At 62.4% G+C, this 14,967-nt stretch overlaps 3 protein-coding genes across 7 annotated transcripts in view; 2 read left to right on the top strand and 1 right to left on the bottom strand.

Moving 5' to 3' along the window:
* LOC116815698 (piezo type mechanosensitive ion channel component 1 (Er blood group)) overlaps positions 1-14,253 on the top strand; it is a 98,014-nt gene extending 83,761 nt beyond the window's left edge. The window contains exons 32-51 of one of the 3 annotated variants that reach the window (XM_075073876.1): positions 285-372; positions 804-878; positions 1,426-1,598; positions 1,676-1,788; positions 2,134-2,337; positions 3,009-3,267; positions 3,486-3,674; positions 4,385-4,706; positions 4,986-5,086; positions 5,356-5,503; positions 5,694-5,908; positions 6,339-6,497; positions 6,808-6,955; positions 9,083-9,271; positions 9,781-9,873; positions 10,834-11,006; positions 11,098-11,220; positions 11,805-11,884; positions 12,304-12,502; positions 13,131-14,253. In XM_075073876.1, coding sequence (XP_074929977.1) covers positions 285-372; positions 804-878; positions 1,426-1,598; positions 1,676-1,788; positions 2,134-2,337; positions 3,009-3,267; positions 3,486-3,674; positions 4,385-4,706; positions 4,986-5,086; positions 5,356-5,430 — 1,599 coding nt within the window. In that variant the 3' untranslated portion in view covers positions 5,431-5,503; positions 5,694-5,908; positions 6,339-6,497; ... (6 more) ...; positions 12,304-12,502; positions 13,131-14,253. Of the gene's footprint in view, positions 1-284; positions 373-803; positions 879-1,425; positions 1,599-1,675; positions 1,793-2,133; positions 2,338-3,008; positions 3,268-3,485; positions 3,675-4,384; positions 4,778-4,985; positions 5,087-5,355; positions 5,504-5,693; positions 5,909-6,338; positions 6,498-6,807; positions 6,956-9,082; positions 9,272-9,780; positions 9,874-10,833; positions 11,007-11,097; positions 11,221-11,804; positions 11,885-12,303; positions 12,503-13,130 lie in introns of those variants that run through there. The other 2 variants (XM_075073877.1, XM_075073878.1) reach the window with 2 other exon arrangements.
* On the top strand, positions 5,444-14,282 carry LOC142047955 (piezo-type mechanosensitive ion channel component 1-like). Its single transcript, XM_075073825.1, has 11 exons — positions 5,444-5,503; positions 5,694-5,908; positions 6,339-6,497; positions 6,808-6,955; positions 9,083-9,271; positions 9,781-9,873; positions 10,834-11,006; positions 11,098-11,220; positions 11,805-11,884; positions 12,304-12,464; positions 13,131-14,282. Exons 1-11 carry the CDS (start codon positions 5,444-5,446, stop codon positions 14,259-14,261), a joined length of 2,532 nt encoding a protein of 843 aa, XP_074929926.1. The 3' UTR covers positions 14,262-14,282.
* The window catches only part of CTU2 (cytosolic thiouridylase subunit 2), a 65,974-nt gene continuing 65,189 nt past the window's right edge, over positions 14,183-14,967 (bottom strand). For 2 of the 3 annotated variants that reach the window (XM_032764272.2, XM_075073890.1), the window contains one exon: positions 14,183-14,795. In XM_032764272.2, coding sequence (XP_032620163.2) covers positions 14,726-14,795 — 70 coding nt within the window. In that variant the 3' untranslated portion in view covers positions 14,183-14,725. The remainder of the gene's footprint in view (positions 14,796-14,967) is intronic. The other variant, XM_032764273.2, reaches the window with a different exon arrangement.

Raw genomic sequence — 14,967 nt, 5'->3', positions numbered from 1 at the left:
CTGCAGACGGCCCCTGGGCTCCCTTGGTGGTGGGTCAGTGTGGCAGTGCCGTCCCTGGGGATAGACAGGACCAGACTCCAATGCCAGGCAGGTTTGCAGACACCCTAGATAGTTTGTGGAGCCCGGTGGTATTTTGGCACAAACCTCTGGGAAGCTCGTGTCTGGGCAGGAACTGCCTGCCCTCTGCTCACAAGGCGGGGCAGGTTGGTTCTGGGCAGGCCATGCCTGCAGTGGGGCCAGCAGCTGCCAGGCACTGAGCTCTGCCCCTTGTGTCTCGGCTCCAGCTGGCGTATCAGGCCTGGGTGACCAATACCAAGTCTGCACTGAAGGAGCGGCAGCGGCAGGACCAGGAGGACGCTGAGTCGCCAGCAGGTGGGACTGCCTTGCCCTCCTATGCCCCTTGCCCGGCTCGCCCTGGCTGAGATAGATGGGGGCAGGGAGCCCTCTGGGCTCACAGCATGTCCCTTCCCAAGCTGGGAGGAGCCCTGGCTGGGCATGTCCTGTCCCTTGGAGGGGGTGTCACACCTGGGGAGGCCAGCAGCATCCCAGCCCCACGCGGGGAAGGGGTGTCCTTCCCCCTGACCCCAATGGCTCCTTTCCCCTCCCCAGGACGTATGTGGTAATCCTTGCTGGAGAGGGGCCCTGCTCCCCACCCATTGCCCACAGGCTCCACAGGAGCCTTGTCATGGGCCAGTCCGAGGGGATGATGATGGCGAGCCCCATGGAGGCTGAGCGTGACCGTCTGGGGGCGGCAGGCTGGGCAGGTAGCTGGTTTGAGGGGTGTAACCTGCCCTGCCTTGCAGGGGATGACGGAGACGGAGACGTCTGTGAGGCTCAGGTGCCTGAAGAGCCTGAGGACCAAGAGGAGGAGGACACAGGTGGATGGGAAGCTCTGGGAGATGGGGAGAGCTGGGGGTTCATGTCCCCTATGGCACAGGCACCCTATAGCCCTGACTGCCTCCCCCCGCACACCCAGAGTGGGATCGGCCAGAGAGCGCTCCCCGTGGGGACGACCTGCCCTGCTCCCCCCAGGGCCCGGGGAGGGGACGTGCCCACAGCCAACAGGGCAGCACAGCCATGCCCCAAGGGGGTTGACAGGAGGTGGCAGGGCTGCCAGACTGAACTCTGCTCTGTGCCCGGCAGGAGGGAGGGGGCATCACTTACCCTAAGCCCAGCGTGGTAAGGCCAGGGCCGTGTGGGCCTCCAGCCCCACTCTGGGCTGGGAGCAGGGGACTCAGCCAGGTGCCTGGGGTTCACCTCGCCTGCGGTGCTGCCGGGCCCTTGTGAGAGCAGCCAGGCGCTGAGTGAGCCGGGGGGAGACCAGCCGGGGCCCTCCCTGAGCTCTGGGTGGAGGGGGGCCCCTCCTGAAGCTGGGTGCCGCGGTTCCAGAAAGCAGCTGTCCCCTCCCTCTCCCCCTGCCTGCAGAGAGAAGCAACATGGTGCAGCGGGCGCTGAACATGGTGCGTTTCCTGTGGGTGCTGTGCCAGGCCATGGTGGACGGGCTCACCCAGTGGCTCCACGCCTTCACCAAGGAGCACAGGGACATGTCCACCGTCCTGTGGGTGGAGAGATACGTCCTCACCCAGAAGCTGTGCCAGGTAGGTGTGGGTGGGGGGAGGAGCGCTGCAGGCGCCAGGCCGAGGGGCGCTGGGTGACACTGCTGTTCCCTTGGCAGGGGGACGAGGTGCACAGCGGGGTCCTGGATGACCTGTACCAGCCGGCGCCGGGCGATGAAACGGGCCTGCAGGCAGCCTCCACCGTGGACTCTCACAACAGCATGGCTTCAAGGCAGGTGCATAGATGGTCTAGGGGGCCTGGGCAGGGCAGCTCAGCCTGGAGCCGGGTTACTCTGCTTCCTTCTCTGCAGCCTGGTGCCCTCTCCGGCCACCTCTCTGCTCCCCAGGTGATCCCTCCCCCATGGCAGCCAGGTCTGCTGCTCCTCCCCTCCTGCCACCTGTGCTGCTGCTGCATGACCACCGGGGGCAGCACTATGGCTTTCCCCCTGCCACACCAACCCTGCCATCCCCACCTCTGGAGCCCAGCATCGCCCAGGCCAGGGGGCTGTAATGCTTCCCCCAGTGCAAGCCCTGGCTGTGCAGGGAGAGCCTGACCCTGTGCTCGTTGCCCTCCCAGTGGGTGTGACGGAGGAGACCTTCTCAGCAGTGGGGCTGAGGGCACCGATGACACCACCTCTCCCCTGACAACTGGCTACCACAGTGAGGAGCAGATAATGGCCCTGGGCTCCCAGGAGGATGTGGAGCAGATCCAGGGGTCTCAGGAGCTCCTGGTGTATCCCAGGAACCGGATCCGAACGGCCAGCGAGCTGCTCTCCAACAGGTAGTGGAAGGCTCAGAGTGAGAGCTGGGTCCATGCAAAGCATTGTGGGAAAGCCATGCAAATTAGCATGGCTCTGGCTAGGAAGGAGCTAGCCTCCGAAGCCTGCAGCAGCCACCTGCTCACCGGGCTGTGCTCTTTCATTTCCCCGGTGTGCATGGCAGCCTCTAGTCTGCGTCGCTGCTCCATGGCTGCTCCGCCATCCCCCATGGCCGGAAGCTCCAGGCAGTACCCCTGGGGCTCAGTGCTCTGCACATGGAGGTGAGAGACCCGGTTCAGTCTGTGCATTGATCTCCCAGGAACTCAGCCAGGCCCTGGGAGAAAGAGAGCCCTTTGCTCTGGGCTCCTGGAGTCCTGTGCAGCTTGCCTGAGCCAAAAGATGGGCAGTGAAAGGGCAGCAGGCGCTGGGGTGTGGGGGGATCCCTGGGGAAGGCATTGCTAGGCTCCCGGTGGGCAGAGCAGGCCTGTACACGAAGAAGACCCAGCTCCTGTGTAAATGGCACTTGCTCCAGGGGGGCAGCACCCCAAACACAGGCCTCTGCCATTGGAGAGCGTTTCCCTTAGCTGGTAGCAGAGCAAGCCCCTTATCCAATCGCTGGGCGCACCGGGCGCACCAAGCGTATCCCCTGGTCCCGCAGGCAGGATCAGCCCACATCTGGCTCTGTGCTTCGCAGGCAAAAGTACTTCCAGGAGCTGGAGGAGTCGGAGCAGTTCTACCAGTCCCAGAACCGCTTCCTCAAGCTGCTGCTGGCCCTGTACCACTTTGTGGCTGCCCATTCCGAGCTGCTCTGCTACTTCATCATCATCCTCAACAACATGGTGTCCGCGTCCATCATCTCCCTCTTCCTGCCCATCCTGGTCTTCCTGTGGGCCATGCTCTCCATCCCGCGGCCCAGCAAGCGCTTCTGGATGACGGCTATTGTCTTCACCGAGGTGGGTGCCCGCTCCAGGCTGGCTCCTGGGCGCTGGAAATGCAGGCACTGCCACGTGCCGGCAGGGAAGCCAGCCTTCACTCTGCCCCCCACTGGGCTGGGGCAGGGCTTGTTGAGCCCTGGGTCCTGCCTGGCTGCACAGTGGGGTGAGGTGTGTGGCTGCGGCTGAGCTCTGAGGGTGCGCGTGGGCTCCCTGCTGATCCCCTCTCCCCTCCGCAGGTGGTGGTGGTGGTGAAATACCTCTTCCAGTTCGGGTTCTTCCCCTGGAACAGCTACTCCTCACTGGTGCGGAACGATGCCAAGCCCTTCTTCCCGCCACGCATCCTGGGCCTGGAGAAGACCGACCGCTACCTCAAGTTTGATCTTGTCCAGCTCATGGCTCTGTTTTTCCACCGCTCCCTCTTGCTGGTAAGAGCTGGGGGATGTTGGGGCGATGTGTACAGCTTGTGGCTGAGCTGCCATGGGGCCACCTGCCTGAACTCTTGGGAGCCAGGCCTTCAGACTCACTGCCCCAGGCGGGGGATGGCCCTAGCCCTGGGTCCACCAAGCTCCAGGAAGCTTGGTAGCAGAGGTGGGGTGCTGGAATTTGGGGTGGCAGCCTTTCCCAAAGCTAGGGGTACACCCCTGGGGGCGTAGGACCAGGTGGGGGCACAGATAGCCTCTGAATGGCTCCTTGGCACAGAAATCAGTCACTCGTGGTTCTGGCCGTCTTCGAGCAGTGAGGCCAATGTAATCAGTCCAGCACGTCTGTCTGAGGTCAGGGCGCTGGAGACACTTGCTCGGAGCAGGGTGTCACCCCCGGGTTTCAGTAGGTGCCAGTGGTGGTACCATAAGTGGTTAATAATTTGGGAAGGAAGCGGGAGGGTGATGGGGGGCACAGTGCTAGCTGGGGGAAGGTGTCTGGTGCCCAGCCTCTGACAACACACACAGGTCATGGTGGGGCTTGTTTCACTGGAGGGGGCTCAACTTCTGAATCCTGGGAAGCGCCTGGTGAGGGATAGCACAGTCGGACATGCCATGCCAAGCTTTAGGCTGGGCACCGCAGTGCCCTGATCCCGACCCCCAGGCCCCGATCCCCAGCCGGCTGGCACTGACCCTGAGTGCTCCCTCCCCTGCAGTGTTACGGCCTGTGGGATCACAAGGAGGATGCCTTCGCCAAGTGGAAGCGCGAGGCCGAGCGGGGGGAGGAGGAGAAGCGTGAGGCTGAGGCAGCAGAGCCGGCAGCGGAGCTGCCACCCGTGCTGGACAGGGGGGATGGTGCAGAGCTCCCAGCAGCGAATGGAACAGAGGCAGAGGTGGTGGCAGCAGGGCTGGAGCTGGAGCCCCAGCTCCAGGAGAAGGGGGCCGGGGAGGGGCAGAAGGGGAGCCACCTGCGCTTCCGGAAGAAGAAGGAGAAGAGGAGGTGGACCAAGAAGTGGAAGGTGGCAGCAACAGTGGCAGGTACATGGGCGGGGGGGTCTGGGGGTGCGAGCACAGTCCCCACTGGGGGGCACTAAGGACCCTGGCAGGGTTGCTGGGCCATTCTGCTGGGATCCCCTTAGAAACCCTGGCACTGTGGGGACCTGCTGCCAAAGAGGGCTGGGGGGTGCCCGTCCGTGCAGAGCACAGTGCTCTCTCGCCCCACCCATCCGAGAGGCAGAACCCCACATGCTTGCTGCCCCCAGCCCACCAGGGCCAGGCATGCTGGGGCTAACCCTTGATTTCTGAACGGCAGAGGAGGAGGAGGAGGAGGAGGAGGAGAAGGAAGAGAAGAAGCACAGCCCAGCCCGGAAGAAGCTGAAGTCTGCTGGACTCAGAGTCAAGCTCTTCCTCCTGGCTGTGTAAGTGACCCCAATGCTCAGCTGGAGGGACAGCCTCCGAGCCTGCCACCACTGCACACCCCAACCCTGTCTCTGCCACCCCCTTCCCAGAGATTTGTCAGGTGCGGGAGGGGAGGAGATGCCCACTTCTATGAACCAAACATTTGATTTGCTGGATGGCTGCTGGTGGGCCCCTGGCTGCCTGTCGGGACCCGGGTCAGCTGCCTGGGGGTACCCGGGGTGCCCTGGCTGAGCAGCCCAACTGGTCTGAGTTCCTCGCCTACTTTCAGGGCACAGAACATGTACCAGCCACTGCGGGGCTTCTTCTGCGCCATCCTGCACACCAAGTATCAAGCTGCTACTGATGTCTACGCCCTCATGTTCCTGGCAGACGTGGTTGACTTCATCATCATCATCTTCGGCTTCTGGGCCTTTGGGGTAAGCCGGGCCCAGGGCTGGGCTGCTGAGCTGGCCACTCCCGGGGGCCTGCAGCGCCCACTGCTCTGGGCCAGACCCCTGCCTCGCTAACCTGCTGCAGCCTTCCTGCAGGGCTGGCTCCTGGGCTACCCAGCCGGGCCCACGGCTAGGCGTTGTGCCCTGTAATGGCCCATCTCTCTTCTTCCCCCAGAAACACTCGGCCGCTGCTGACATCACCTCCTCGCTGTCAGATGACCAGGTGCCGGAGGCCTTCCTGGTCATGCTGCTCATCCAGTTCTCCACCATGGTCATCGACCGAGCCCTCTACCTCCGCAAGACCGTGCTGGGCAAACTCATCTTCCAGGTCATCCTGGTCTTCGGCATCCACCTCTGGATGTTCTTCATCCTGCCAGCAGTCACCGAAAGGTGGGGCAGCCGTCGGGCACCTCATTCACTCCAGCCCAGGCCCAGCGGTCCGGAAGATGAGGGCACTGCACAGCGCTTTGCTCCCAGATAATCCCAGCCCAGACCCTCATAGTTCCAGAGAGGAGGGTGGCCCTGTAATCAAAGTCCAGGTTCTAGGGAGACTGGACGCCTGGTTTCTATTCCCATCTTGTCATTGGTTTCTTTGGGCAGGTCATTCCCTGGGGGGGTGCAGCTAGATCGATGAGCGTCTGCAGACAGGACGTCCGCACTCAGTGCGAATTGTTCATTACACAGCCCCTTAATGCACAGGCTGTGCGAGGTCTGGCCTGGCCAGGCAGGAGCTGAGAACTGTAGTCATGCACAAATTGCCCTGACGTCTGCCGGCCTCCCCGTCTCACTGACGTCTCTCCCCCTGGCTCTGCCCCTGCAGGATGTTCAGCCTGAACACAGTAGCCCAGCTGTGGTACTTCGTGAAGTGCATCTATTTTGCTCTGTCGGCCTATCAGATCCGCTGCGGCTACCCGACTCGCATCCTGGGCAACTTCCTGACCAAAAAATACAACCACCTCAATCTCTTCCTCTTCCAAGGGTAACGGGGACCTGCCCTTTGATCTCAGCTGGGATGGGCTCCACCCTGGCCCCCGTACCCCTGAGCCTCACTCCCCAGGAGTGTGCAGGGACTGTACAGCACTGATGCAAGAAACAGGAGTGAGAAAGGATCCTGTTCCCAGGACCCCGGGGGAGGTAGAATGGGATGGACCATCCTGGCATTTGGCCAGGACCCCAGGGCTGCCCCTGAGCAGGAGATCCTGGGGAGGGGTACCCAGGGTGAACAGAGGGCAGATGGTTCCCCCCAGGGTGCAGCCGGTGACCGCTCACTCTCCCCTTGCCCACAACAGGTTTCGCCTGGTGCCCTTCCTAGTGGAGCTGCGGGCCGTGATGGACTGGGTCTGGACTGACACCACCCTGTCCCTCTCCAACTGGATGTGCGTGGAGGACATTTACGCCAACATCTTCATCATCAAGTGCAGCCGGGAGACTGAGAAGGTAGGGCTCCCCGTCCCTGCTGCCCTCCCACCGCCCTGCGCCATGCCGTGCTGGAAACGGAGACCTGGCATGCTCCCACCCCCAGCCTTTTGGGAAAGGGTGAACCTAGGCAGGAAGGATGGGCTCCCCCTAAACCCAAGTGGAGCCAGACTGCTGGCGTATACAGCTACAAATGTCAGAGAGCATTTTCTAAACTAAGCCGACAGGTGTGGAGGAGCGCACGGTTCAGGCAGACGCATCCCGTAGGGGTGAAATCATTGAAGGGGAACTCTGTACCCTGGGAAATAAGCTAGTAACGTCCAGGGAGGAGCTAGTGAGGTACAGTCAAATATCCAAGAGTCTCATTTAAATATAACACAGGAAGGCAAGCAGCTGAATAGTGACACAATGTACAAGTCTTTCTCTACAAATACTGGCAGCCTAAATACTAAGAAAGGTGATGTAGGACGGCTGGCATGAAATGAGGCTATTATCAAATAGGAATGCCAGACACTTGGTGGAACGGTGATAATCAATGAGGCGCAGTAATAGCAGAATGACAGAGTAGGTTGCCCTAGTGGGGGAGCGGCGCTGTGTGGGAAAGCAGAGTCAATACGGTAAAAATCTTAAATGAATCAAACCGTCCCTTAGGATCTCTGAGGCTAGGAATTCCATGCCTGCGTGATCAGAGCATAGCAGTAGGAAGGTACTGCCGACCCCCTGCCCAGGTGGTGATGGGGATTGTGACATGTTCAGGGAGATTTGAGAGGCTACGAAAACAGAAAACCCAGTGATCCTGGGGGATTTCAACTATCCCTGTATTGACTGGGACCATGTCACCACATGTTACGGACCAAGTCATGCACACTGGAAAAATAATCCCAACGGTACATAAATTAGCTGTTACCGCTCAATAAAGATCTTGGAGTCACTGTGGCTAGTTCTCTGAAAACGTCTGCTCAGTGTGCAGCAGCAGTCAAACAAGCTATGTTAGAACTGGAAAAGGTATAGAGAAGGGCAACGAAAATGATGAGGGGTTTGGAACAGCTTCCATGTGAGGAGAGATTAAAAAGACTGGGGCTGTTGAGCTTGGAAAAGAGATGATTAAGAGGGGGTGTGATGGAGGTCTATAAAATCATGATTGTTGTGGAGAAAGTGAATAAGGAAGTGTTATTTACCCCTTCACGTAACACAAGTACCAGGAGACACCCAACAAAATTAATAGGCCGCAGGTTTAAAACAAACAAAAGGAAGGATTTCTTCACCCAATGCACAGTCAACCTGTGGAACTCCTTGCCGGGGGATGTTGTGAAGATCAAGACTGTAACAGGGCCAAAAAAAAGAACTAGATAAGCTTATGGAAGATAGGTCCATCAATGGCTATTGGCCAAGACAATCAGAGATTCCACGCTCTGGGTATCCTTGTGCCTCTATTTGCCAGAAGCTGGGAATGGACGATAGGGGATCACTTGATAATTGCCCTGTTCTGTTCATTCCCTCTGGGGCACCTGGCACTGGCCACTGACGGTAGACACGCTACTGGGCTAGATGGACCTTTGGTCCGATCCAGTCTGGCCGTTCTTATGCCCAGTCCTGGGGACTTGAAGCTGAAAGGGTATTAGGGACAGGGTAGGGTGGAGAACATGAGAGGGCAGGGTAGGGTAGGTGAGCTGGGTAGGGTGCAGGGCTGGGTGGTGTAGCAAGCTCTTTCTGAGTTCCAGGACAAGTGAAATGAGTTTGAGGATCTCAGCTCAGTCCCTGGCATTTCTTCAGCCCCAGAATGTGGCTTGCTCTGATTCAGCTGATAGCCCTGCTTGGCGGAGTCCAGGACTGGCAGAGCAGGAGGATGTGGGTTGGGGCTTGGGCATCAGCTGAGCTGCTTTGCAAGGAGCCCAGGGTCAAATAATGGGGGCCAGGGCTGGGATTGAGGGGTATCCGCGGGGGTGTGTGGGGAGACCATGCGCTCCGCAGTCACTGAGGTTTTAACTGAGTGTGATCCTCGTGCCCCGGAGGGTGGGAAAGGCCTTGAGCCATTAGCTCTGCCATCTCGCGGGGCAGGGTGCCAGAGGGGTCTGTCCCTTCCCAGGCCTGGGCAGTGCCTGCTGGGAGCCCCACTGGCCCCGAGCTGAGCCCGCCCTCTCCCCGCAGAAATATCCCCAGCCCAAGGGCCAGAAGAAGAAGAAGATTGTCAAGTATGGCATGGGTGGCCTTATCATCCTCTTCCTCATCTGCATCATCTGGTTCCCGCTGCTCTTCATGTCGCTAGTGCGCTCTGTGGTGGGTGTGGTCAATCACCCCATCGACGTCACCGTCACCCTCCAGCTGGGGGGCTACGAGGTAATGGCCAGGCCAGGCCAGGCCCCGGGTGTCCCACGGGGGGGAACTCTGATCACCACCAGGGCGGTGCCGGGGCCCTGCCCAGCTCTGGCTGCTGGGTGGCGAGAGGGAGAGGGGCTGGGAACCATTCTGGATTTGGGCTCAGACTGCCCCTTGGCAGGATAGGGAGTCGGGGCCGCTGGCTGGGGAGGCCTGGCCTGTGCACCCCTCGGTGCAGCGAGGGCAGGTATCAGGGTAAGGGCCCGGGCTCTTGGGTTCCGTGGCTGTGCCTGCCCCCCTGTAACCCTGGGCACGCAGGGTCCGCAAGATGCTTTGAGACCCTCGGCCAGATGGGGCTGCAGCTCCTGTTGCCCCGACCTGCTCAGTCTTGCCCCGGGGGTTCCCAGTGGGTGCAGCACGGCAGGAGGAAGCTGGTGCTGCTGCCTGGCTGCCTTGGGGGTGCCAGTGCTGGGGTTGTCCCCACCCGCTCCCCTGCCTAACCTCAGGTCCCCTTCCCCACTGCCTCACAGCCGCTCTTCACTATGAGCGCGCAGCAGCAGTCCATCCAGCCTTTCACGCCCCAGGACTACGAGGCGCTCACCAACCAGTTTGAAAGGCAGCCGGTAAGGGGCCCACCCCCCAGCTGTGGGGGTGTGGCCAGGCGGAGCCGTGGTGTGGGGGTGAGGGGCAGATCCTGGCTCCCAGGGGATGAGCGTGGGGGCCTGGGGAGGGGCTGGCAGTGCTCACACTCACCCATCCTCCCCCACAGAGGGGCCATGCTGGGAGGTACCCATGGGCATGGGCTGGACCGAGCGTCCCCATCTCCTCCCAATGGGCAGTGGGGCTGCTGCCAGTGCTGGCTGCCCATGCCCTGCTCCTGCTGCCAGGCCAGAGCCTGCCCCCTTTGCACCCGGCGGGAGTCGCACCCACGCCTGCCTGTGCCTAATGTGCACAAAGGCAGTGACTGCTCCAGCCCAGGGCCCTGCCCCACACTCTATCACCCTGATGGTCACTCCCCGCTCCCGGTGTCAGTGATTGGGGGGGGCGGGGGCTGGGGCTGGGGCAGGGCTTTTGGGCGGGGTCCCTGCCTGTCCACTCCACCCCTACCCTGAACCTCTCTCCCTGCCCCCTCGGTGGTCCATTGAAGGTGTGGGGCTGTCGGGCAGGGGCCCTGCCCCACACTCTCGCCCCGACGGTCTCTCCCCGCCCTCGGGGAGGATGGAGCTGTCGCAGGGTCCTCCTCGCCCAGTGTCAGGGAGGGCAGGGGGGCAAGGCCTGTCGGTGGGCTGTGTCTGGGGTGGGGCCTCGTGGGCGGGGGCCATGGCTTTGGGCGGGGCGTCCAGGCGGGTCCTTCTCTCGCCCTCAGGGCGGGCAGCTGTCAGGTGGGGGCTGTGTCTGGGGTGGGGCTGTGGCCGGGGGCCATGGGTGGACGGGGCTGTCGGGCGGGGTTTTCTCTCCACCCCCAGTGTCAGTGAGGGGCAGGGGCTGGGGCAGGGCTGTCGGGTGGGGGCTGTGGGCCAGGGGCCATGGCTGGGGCCCCGCCCTGCCCTGCCCCCCCGCCCTGACATCTCTGGCACTGGCAGGTGGCCATGCAGTTCATCACGCTGTACGGCTACGAGGACATCGTGACGGCGCGCATCGAGGGCAGCTCGGGCTCGCTCTGGAGCATCAGCCCCCCCAGCCGCGAGCAGATGCGGCGGGAGCTGCTGAATGGCTCGTCGGACATCACGCTGCGGCTCACCTGGACCTTCCAGAGGTACCGGCCAGGATCAGGTAGGGGGCTCTGCCGCCCCCAGGGCCTGCGCCCTGCTCCAAGCTCACCCTGCCTTCCCTCTCTCTCCGGGCAGGGACCTGGGCAAGGGTGGCACCGTGGAGCACACCTTCGACAAGCACACCACTGACCTGCAGCCAGGCACCTCCGTCCGCACCGAGCTCGCCAACCTGCTGCAGGGAACCAGGGACACCCCCGTGTGAGTGCAGGCACCGTGCCGCCCTGCCCCAGGGACAGACCCGGGGGAGCAGAGGAGGGGCTGGAAACCTCCGATTATACCCTTCCCGCCCTGCAATGAAGCATTGGCTGCCCAGTGGCAGGAGTGCCAGGGCATCACACGTCACGGGGGTCAGGGGAGGAATAGCTTCTCCCTGCAGGGCTCTGGGGAGAGCACAACAGGAGTGGGGGGTTGGCTCTGGGCCTGATAATGGGGGGGCAGGTCTGAGTCAGCTACAGGACTCTGAGTGGAGTGACTGGGGTGGGGTGGAGTCACAGGTGACTCAGGTGAATACCATGAAGGGCAGGTTCTGGCTGGGTCCAGCGAGGCCTGGGGGCCCATCCCTGAGCACTGGGCCAAGACCCATCCCCACAGCGCAGCCGGGAGGGAACCAGCCTGCACCATGCGGAGGGAATAGCCTGTCAGGGAGCGAGAAATGGCGCCGTGCGAGCCATCTGACAGCCCCCCAGCCGTCACCCTGTGCCCAGCTCTCCCCAGAGCTTGGCCACCCCAAGAGGTGCAGGAACGCCCGGCCTGGCTCCCCTCACCCCCCTTTTGTGTTGCAGGAAAGTCCCCCATCTCTTCCCCACGTACATCCGTGCGCCCAACGGCCCAGAGGCCAACCCTGTCAAGCAGCTGCTGCCAGGTGAGCGGGCTGGAGTCTGAGCCATGGGGGCTGGGGCTGCTTGGTGTGGGGAGGAACTTGCTCTAGGGTGCCAGAGAGCAGGGGCTCAGCCCCTGGTTTCTAGGGTGACGGGTGTCCCCAGTCTCCGTGCTGCTGGCAGTGTTAGGGCCTCGGTTCCTTGGAGGGGGGCAGCCAAGGGGAAAATGGCCCCCTTTGCCTCTCCAGCTGCTGGGCTGCCAGGCCACGAGAGTGCTGCTGCAGGGTCGGGCCTGGCAGAGGAACTGTGGGATGGGGTTGCCGGGGGCATGGCCTAGCAGCAGCCGCTTTGGGAGGTGGCTGGGCTAAGTGCCCGGGAAGCCAGCCAGGTGGGTGCTGGGGGAGGTGTCCCGCCTGGCTGGAGTGGGGGGCGAGCCCCCAGCCCTGACCCCCTTGTCCCACAGAGGAGGAGGAGAGCTACCTGGGTGTGAAGGTGCAGCTGAAGCGGGAGCGCGTGGGCACCGGGGGCAGCAACGACAGCTTCCTGGAGTGGTGGGTGGTGCAGTTGAGTGAGTGCCAGCAGCAGGCCTGCAACATCCTGCCCATGGTGATCTTCAATGACAAGGTCAGCCCACCCAGCCTGGGCTTCCTGGCCGGCTACGGGTGAGTACCAGGGCCCCTTCCACAACCAGCCCCCACCGGGCACCAGCCTGGGGCCACCCAGGGCTCTGCAGTGTGGGGAGGGGAGGAGAGGGATAGCAGCCTTGGGGGGCTGCCTAGTTGCTCTATAGTCTGAGGGGGCAGAAGGATGGCAGCCCAGGCCTCTGTTGTACAGGGGGGAGGGGGGCAGGGTGCCCCCTCTGCAGTATCAGAGCAACCCCTGGGCTTGCTGGTACAAGGCAGGGAGGGTGTCCCCCTCTGCAGTATGAGGGGGGCATACTGGCCCTGGGAAGCCCCTGGGCTCAGTGGGGCATTACTCTCTGTGGCCTGGAGGCCTTTCTGGGGAGACTCCCTGGCCTATCCCCTACCGTGGTCCAAACGGCCATGCTGGCAGCAGAGCTCAGGGCCTCCTGCTCCTGGTGCCCCCCATCCCTCACCCCAAGGAACACAGGAGTGCGCTTGGGGTAGCCTCCTGGAGCTTGCTGGCTTCCCAACAGGAGTCCAGCCGGCCCTGTTGCTTGGAACCAGGCCCGAAGCAGCAGGGACCAGCAGCTGCAGGGAAGGGCTCTGCCCCCAATGCGGTGCTGGGGGGCAGGGAAGGGCTGACCCCGCTGCCCTTGCCCCATTGCAGGATCATGGGCCTCTATGTGTCCATTGTGCTGGTGATCGGCAAGTTCGTGCGGGGCTTTTTCAGCGAGATCTCGCACTCCATCATGTTCGAGGAGCTGCCCTGTGTAGATCGTATCCTCAAGCTGTGCCAGGACATCTTCCTGGTGCGCGAGACGGGCGAGCTGGAGCTGGAGGAGGAGCTCTATGCCAAGCTCATCTTCCTCTACCGCTCGCCCGAGACCATGATCAAGTGGACGCGGGAGAAGGAGTAGCAGGGAGCCACCCGGGACGATCGCTGCTGCTGCAGGCCCCCTCCAATCCCTGGAACGTCACAACTGAGGCCTTAAGCCAGCCCAGCCAGAGAGCCCCAGGCCGAGCACTCCAGGCGATCCGCCAGCCCCTTCCCCTGGCCGCCTGGGGGTCTGAGCTGTGCCCAGCGCCACCCGTGTGGGGGAGGGGGCATCTGGGGCAGGCTGGGCTTGTGCTTTTTAAAAGGAAGTTTAACTGCTTTACAACTAGTGAGTCCTTTAAAGGCAGCTGGGTGAAGACCCCCCACCCCACCTCAGTGCCTTCCAGCCCTGCTGCTGCCAGGCTGTTAGCACCCCTGAGAGAAGGGGGGGTGCACTCTGGAACCCAATCAGCAGCTGTGCCTGCCTGTGAGGGAGAGGGGCTCACCCTCCTGCAGCGGGAGAATCCAAGCCAGCCGGCCGCAGTCGCACCCAACCCTGCTGCAGGCAAAACCTGGCCCACCTGCCCCCTTGGCCTGCTCCTGAATGCGGCTGCACTAACACTCCAAAGCAATACCTTCCCCACCCCCCAGCACAGCGCTGGCCAGCACTCATGGGTGCAAGCAGAGGGTCCCACTGGCCTGACAGCCCCCCGGCGGTGCTGGGCTTGCTGCTGCTCTTGCCCTGCCTGCAGAGGGCGTGGGATATGCTGCTGCAGCCACTGCTCCCTGTGCGAGCAGACAGCCCAGCGCAGAGCAGGGAGCTCTGCTTGCCCCAGGACTGGTTCGTCCCCCGCCCCCAGGAACTCCGGGGGGGAGGGCTGGGCTCGCTCCAGCAGGACTGTAGGTTTTTTTAAAATTCAAATGGTTTATTTATACAGATCTCTAATAAAAGCCAAGCCGTGGCCTGTTAGTGTGACCGACTGAATCCATCTTCTTGCGCAGGCGGGCGTGAAGCTGCCTCCTCCCGGCTGGGTGCTCCACTGAGGGCTGGCGCAGTCTGAGAGCCTGACTCAGCCTGGCCTCACCCGCTCGAGACTGGGGAGTCAGCCCAGGGCCCCAATCCAGCTGTACGTCAGGGGATGCAAAATAACATATTCCTCTTAGACCCAGTCATGAAAAGGATGGGGATTGCGAGGTGTCTCCTCCTCCCCGCCAGTGCAGGTAGCAGGCGCCTCCCAGGGGCAGGCAGTGAACAAGAGCTGGGCCCAGCACCCTGGAAATAGGCAGGCCCGATGCGCTGCCACAGGGCCCCGGTGGTCTCAAGCCCAGCCTGGACGGGGCTGGGCCTGGGCCCCATTTGCTCTCTGGCTGCTCCGGGGGCCCTGACAGCCAGGGATGCATAGAGCTCATTGGGAGCGTGGTCCAGAGGAGGGAGTCCTGCCCACCTGTCAGCTTTCACCCGGAGTCACAGCTTCATCTTCCAGCAAGAACTCCTGAATTTCCAGCTTCATCGCAGCCCTGGAAGACAACCACCATTTCAGCCCCCTGCCACACTGGGCTGTGAGCTCCCAGCGTGGGCCTGGTCCGACCGGCTCAGGTCACACTCTGAATATTATAGCAAAGGAGGAGATTCTGCCTCTGATTTGCTTATAACTTGGCCCCGGGGCAGCAGCTTCTCCCAGGGCTCAAG

This window comes from Chelonoidis abingdonii, chromosome 19 (genome assembly GCF_003597395.2).
Source record: "Chelonoidis abingdonii isolate Lonesome George chromosome 19, CheloAbing_2.0, whole genome shotgun sequence".
Lineage (NCBI taxonomy): Eukaryota > Metazoa > Chordata > Testudines > Testudinidae > Chelonoidis > Chelonoidis abingdonii.
The sequence above is the reverse complement of the archived record's forward strand: the minus strand, read 5'-3'. Positions and strand labels throughout refer to the sequence as shown.

Excerpts from the sequence above, each read along its gene's own strand:
- LOC142047955 (XM_075073825.1), top strand. The coding sequence starts at position 5,444 with ATGTTCCTGGCAGACGTGGTTGACTTCATCATCATCATCTTCGGCTTC. Across the intron at positions 9,874-10,833 it reads ACCAGTTTGAAAGGCAGCCG|GTGGCCATGCAGTTCATCAC; the intron begins GTAAGGGGCCCA and ends TGGCACTGGCAG. Across the intron at positions 11,221-11,804 it reads GGAACCAGGGACACCCCCGT|GAAAGTCCCCCATCTCTTCC; the intron begins GTGAGTGCAGGC and ends TTTGTGTTGCAG.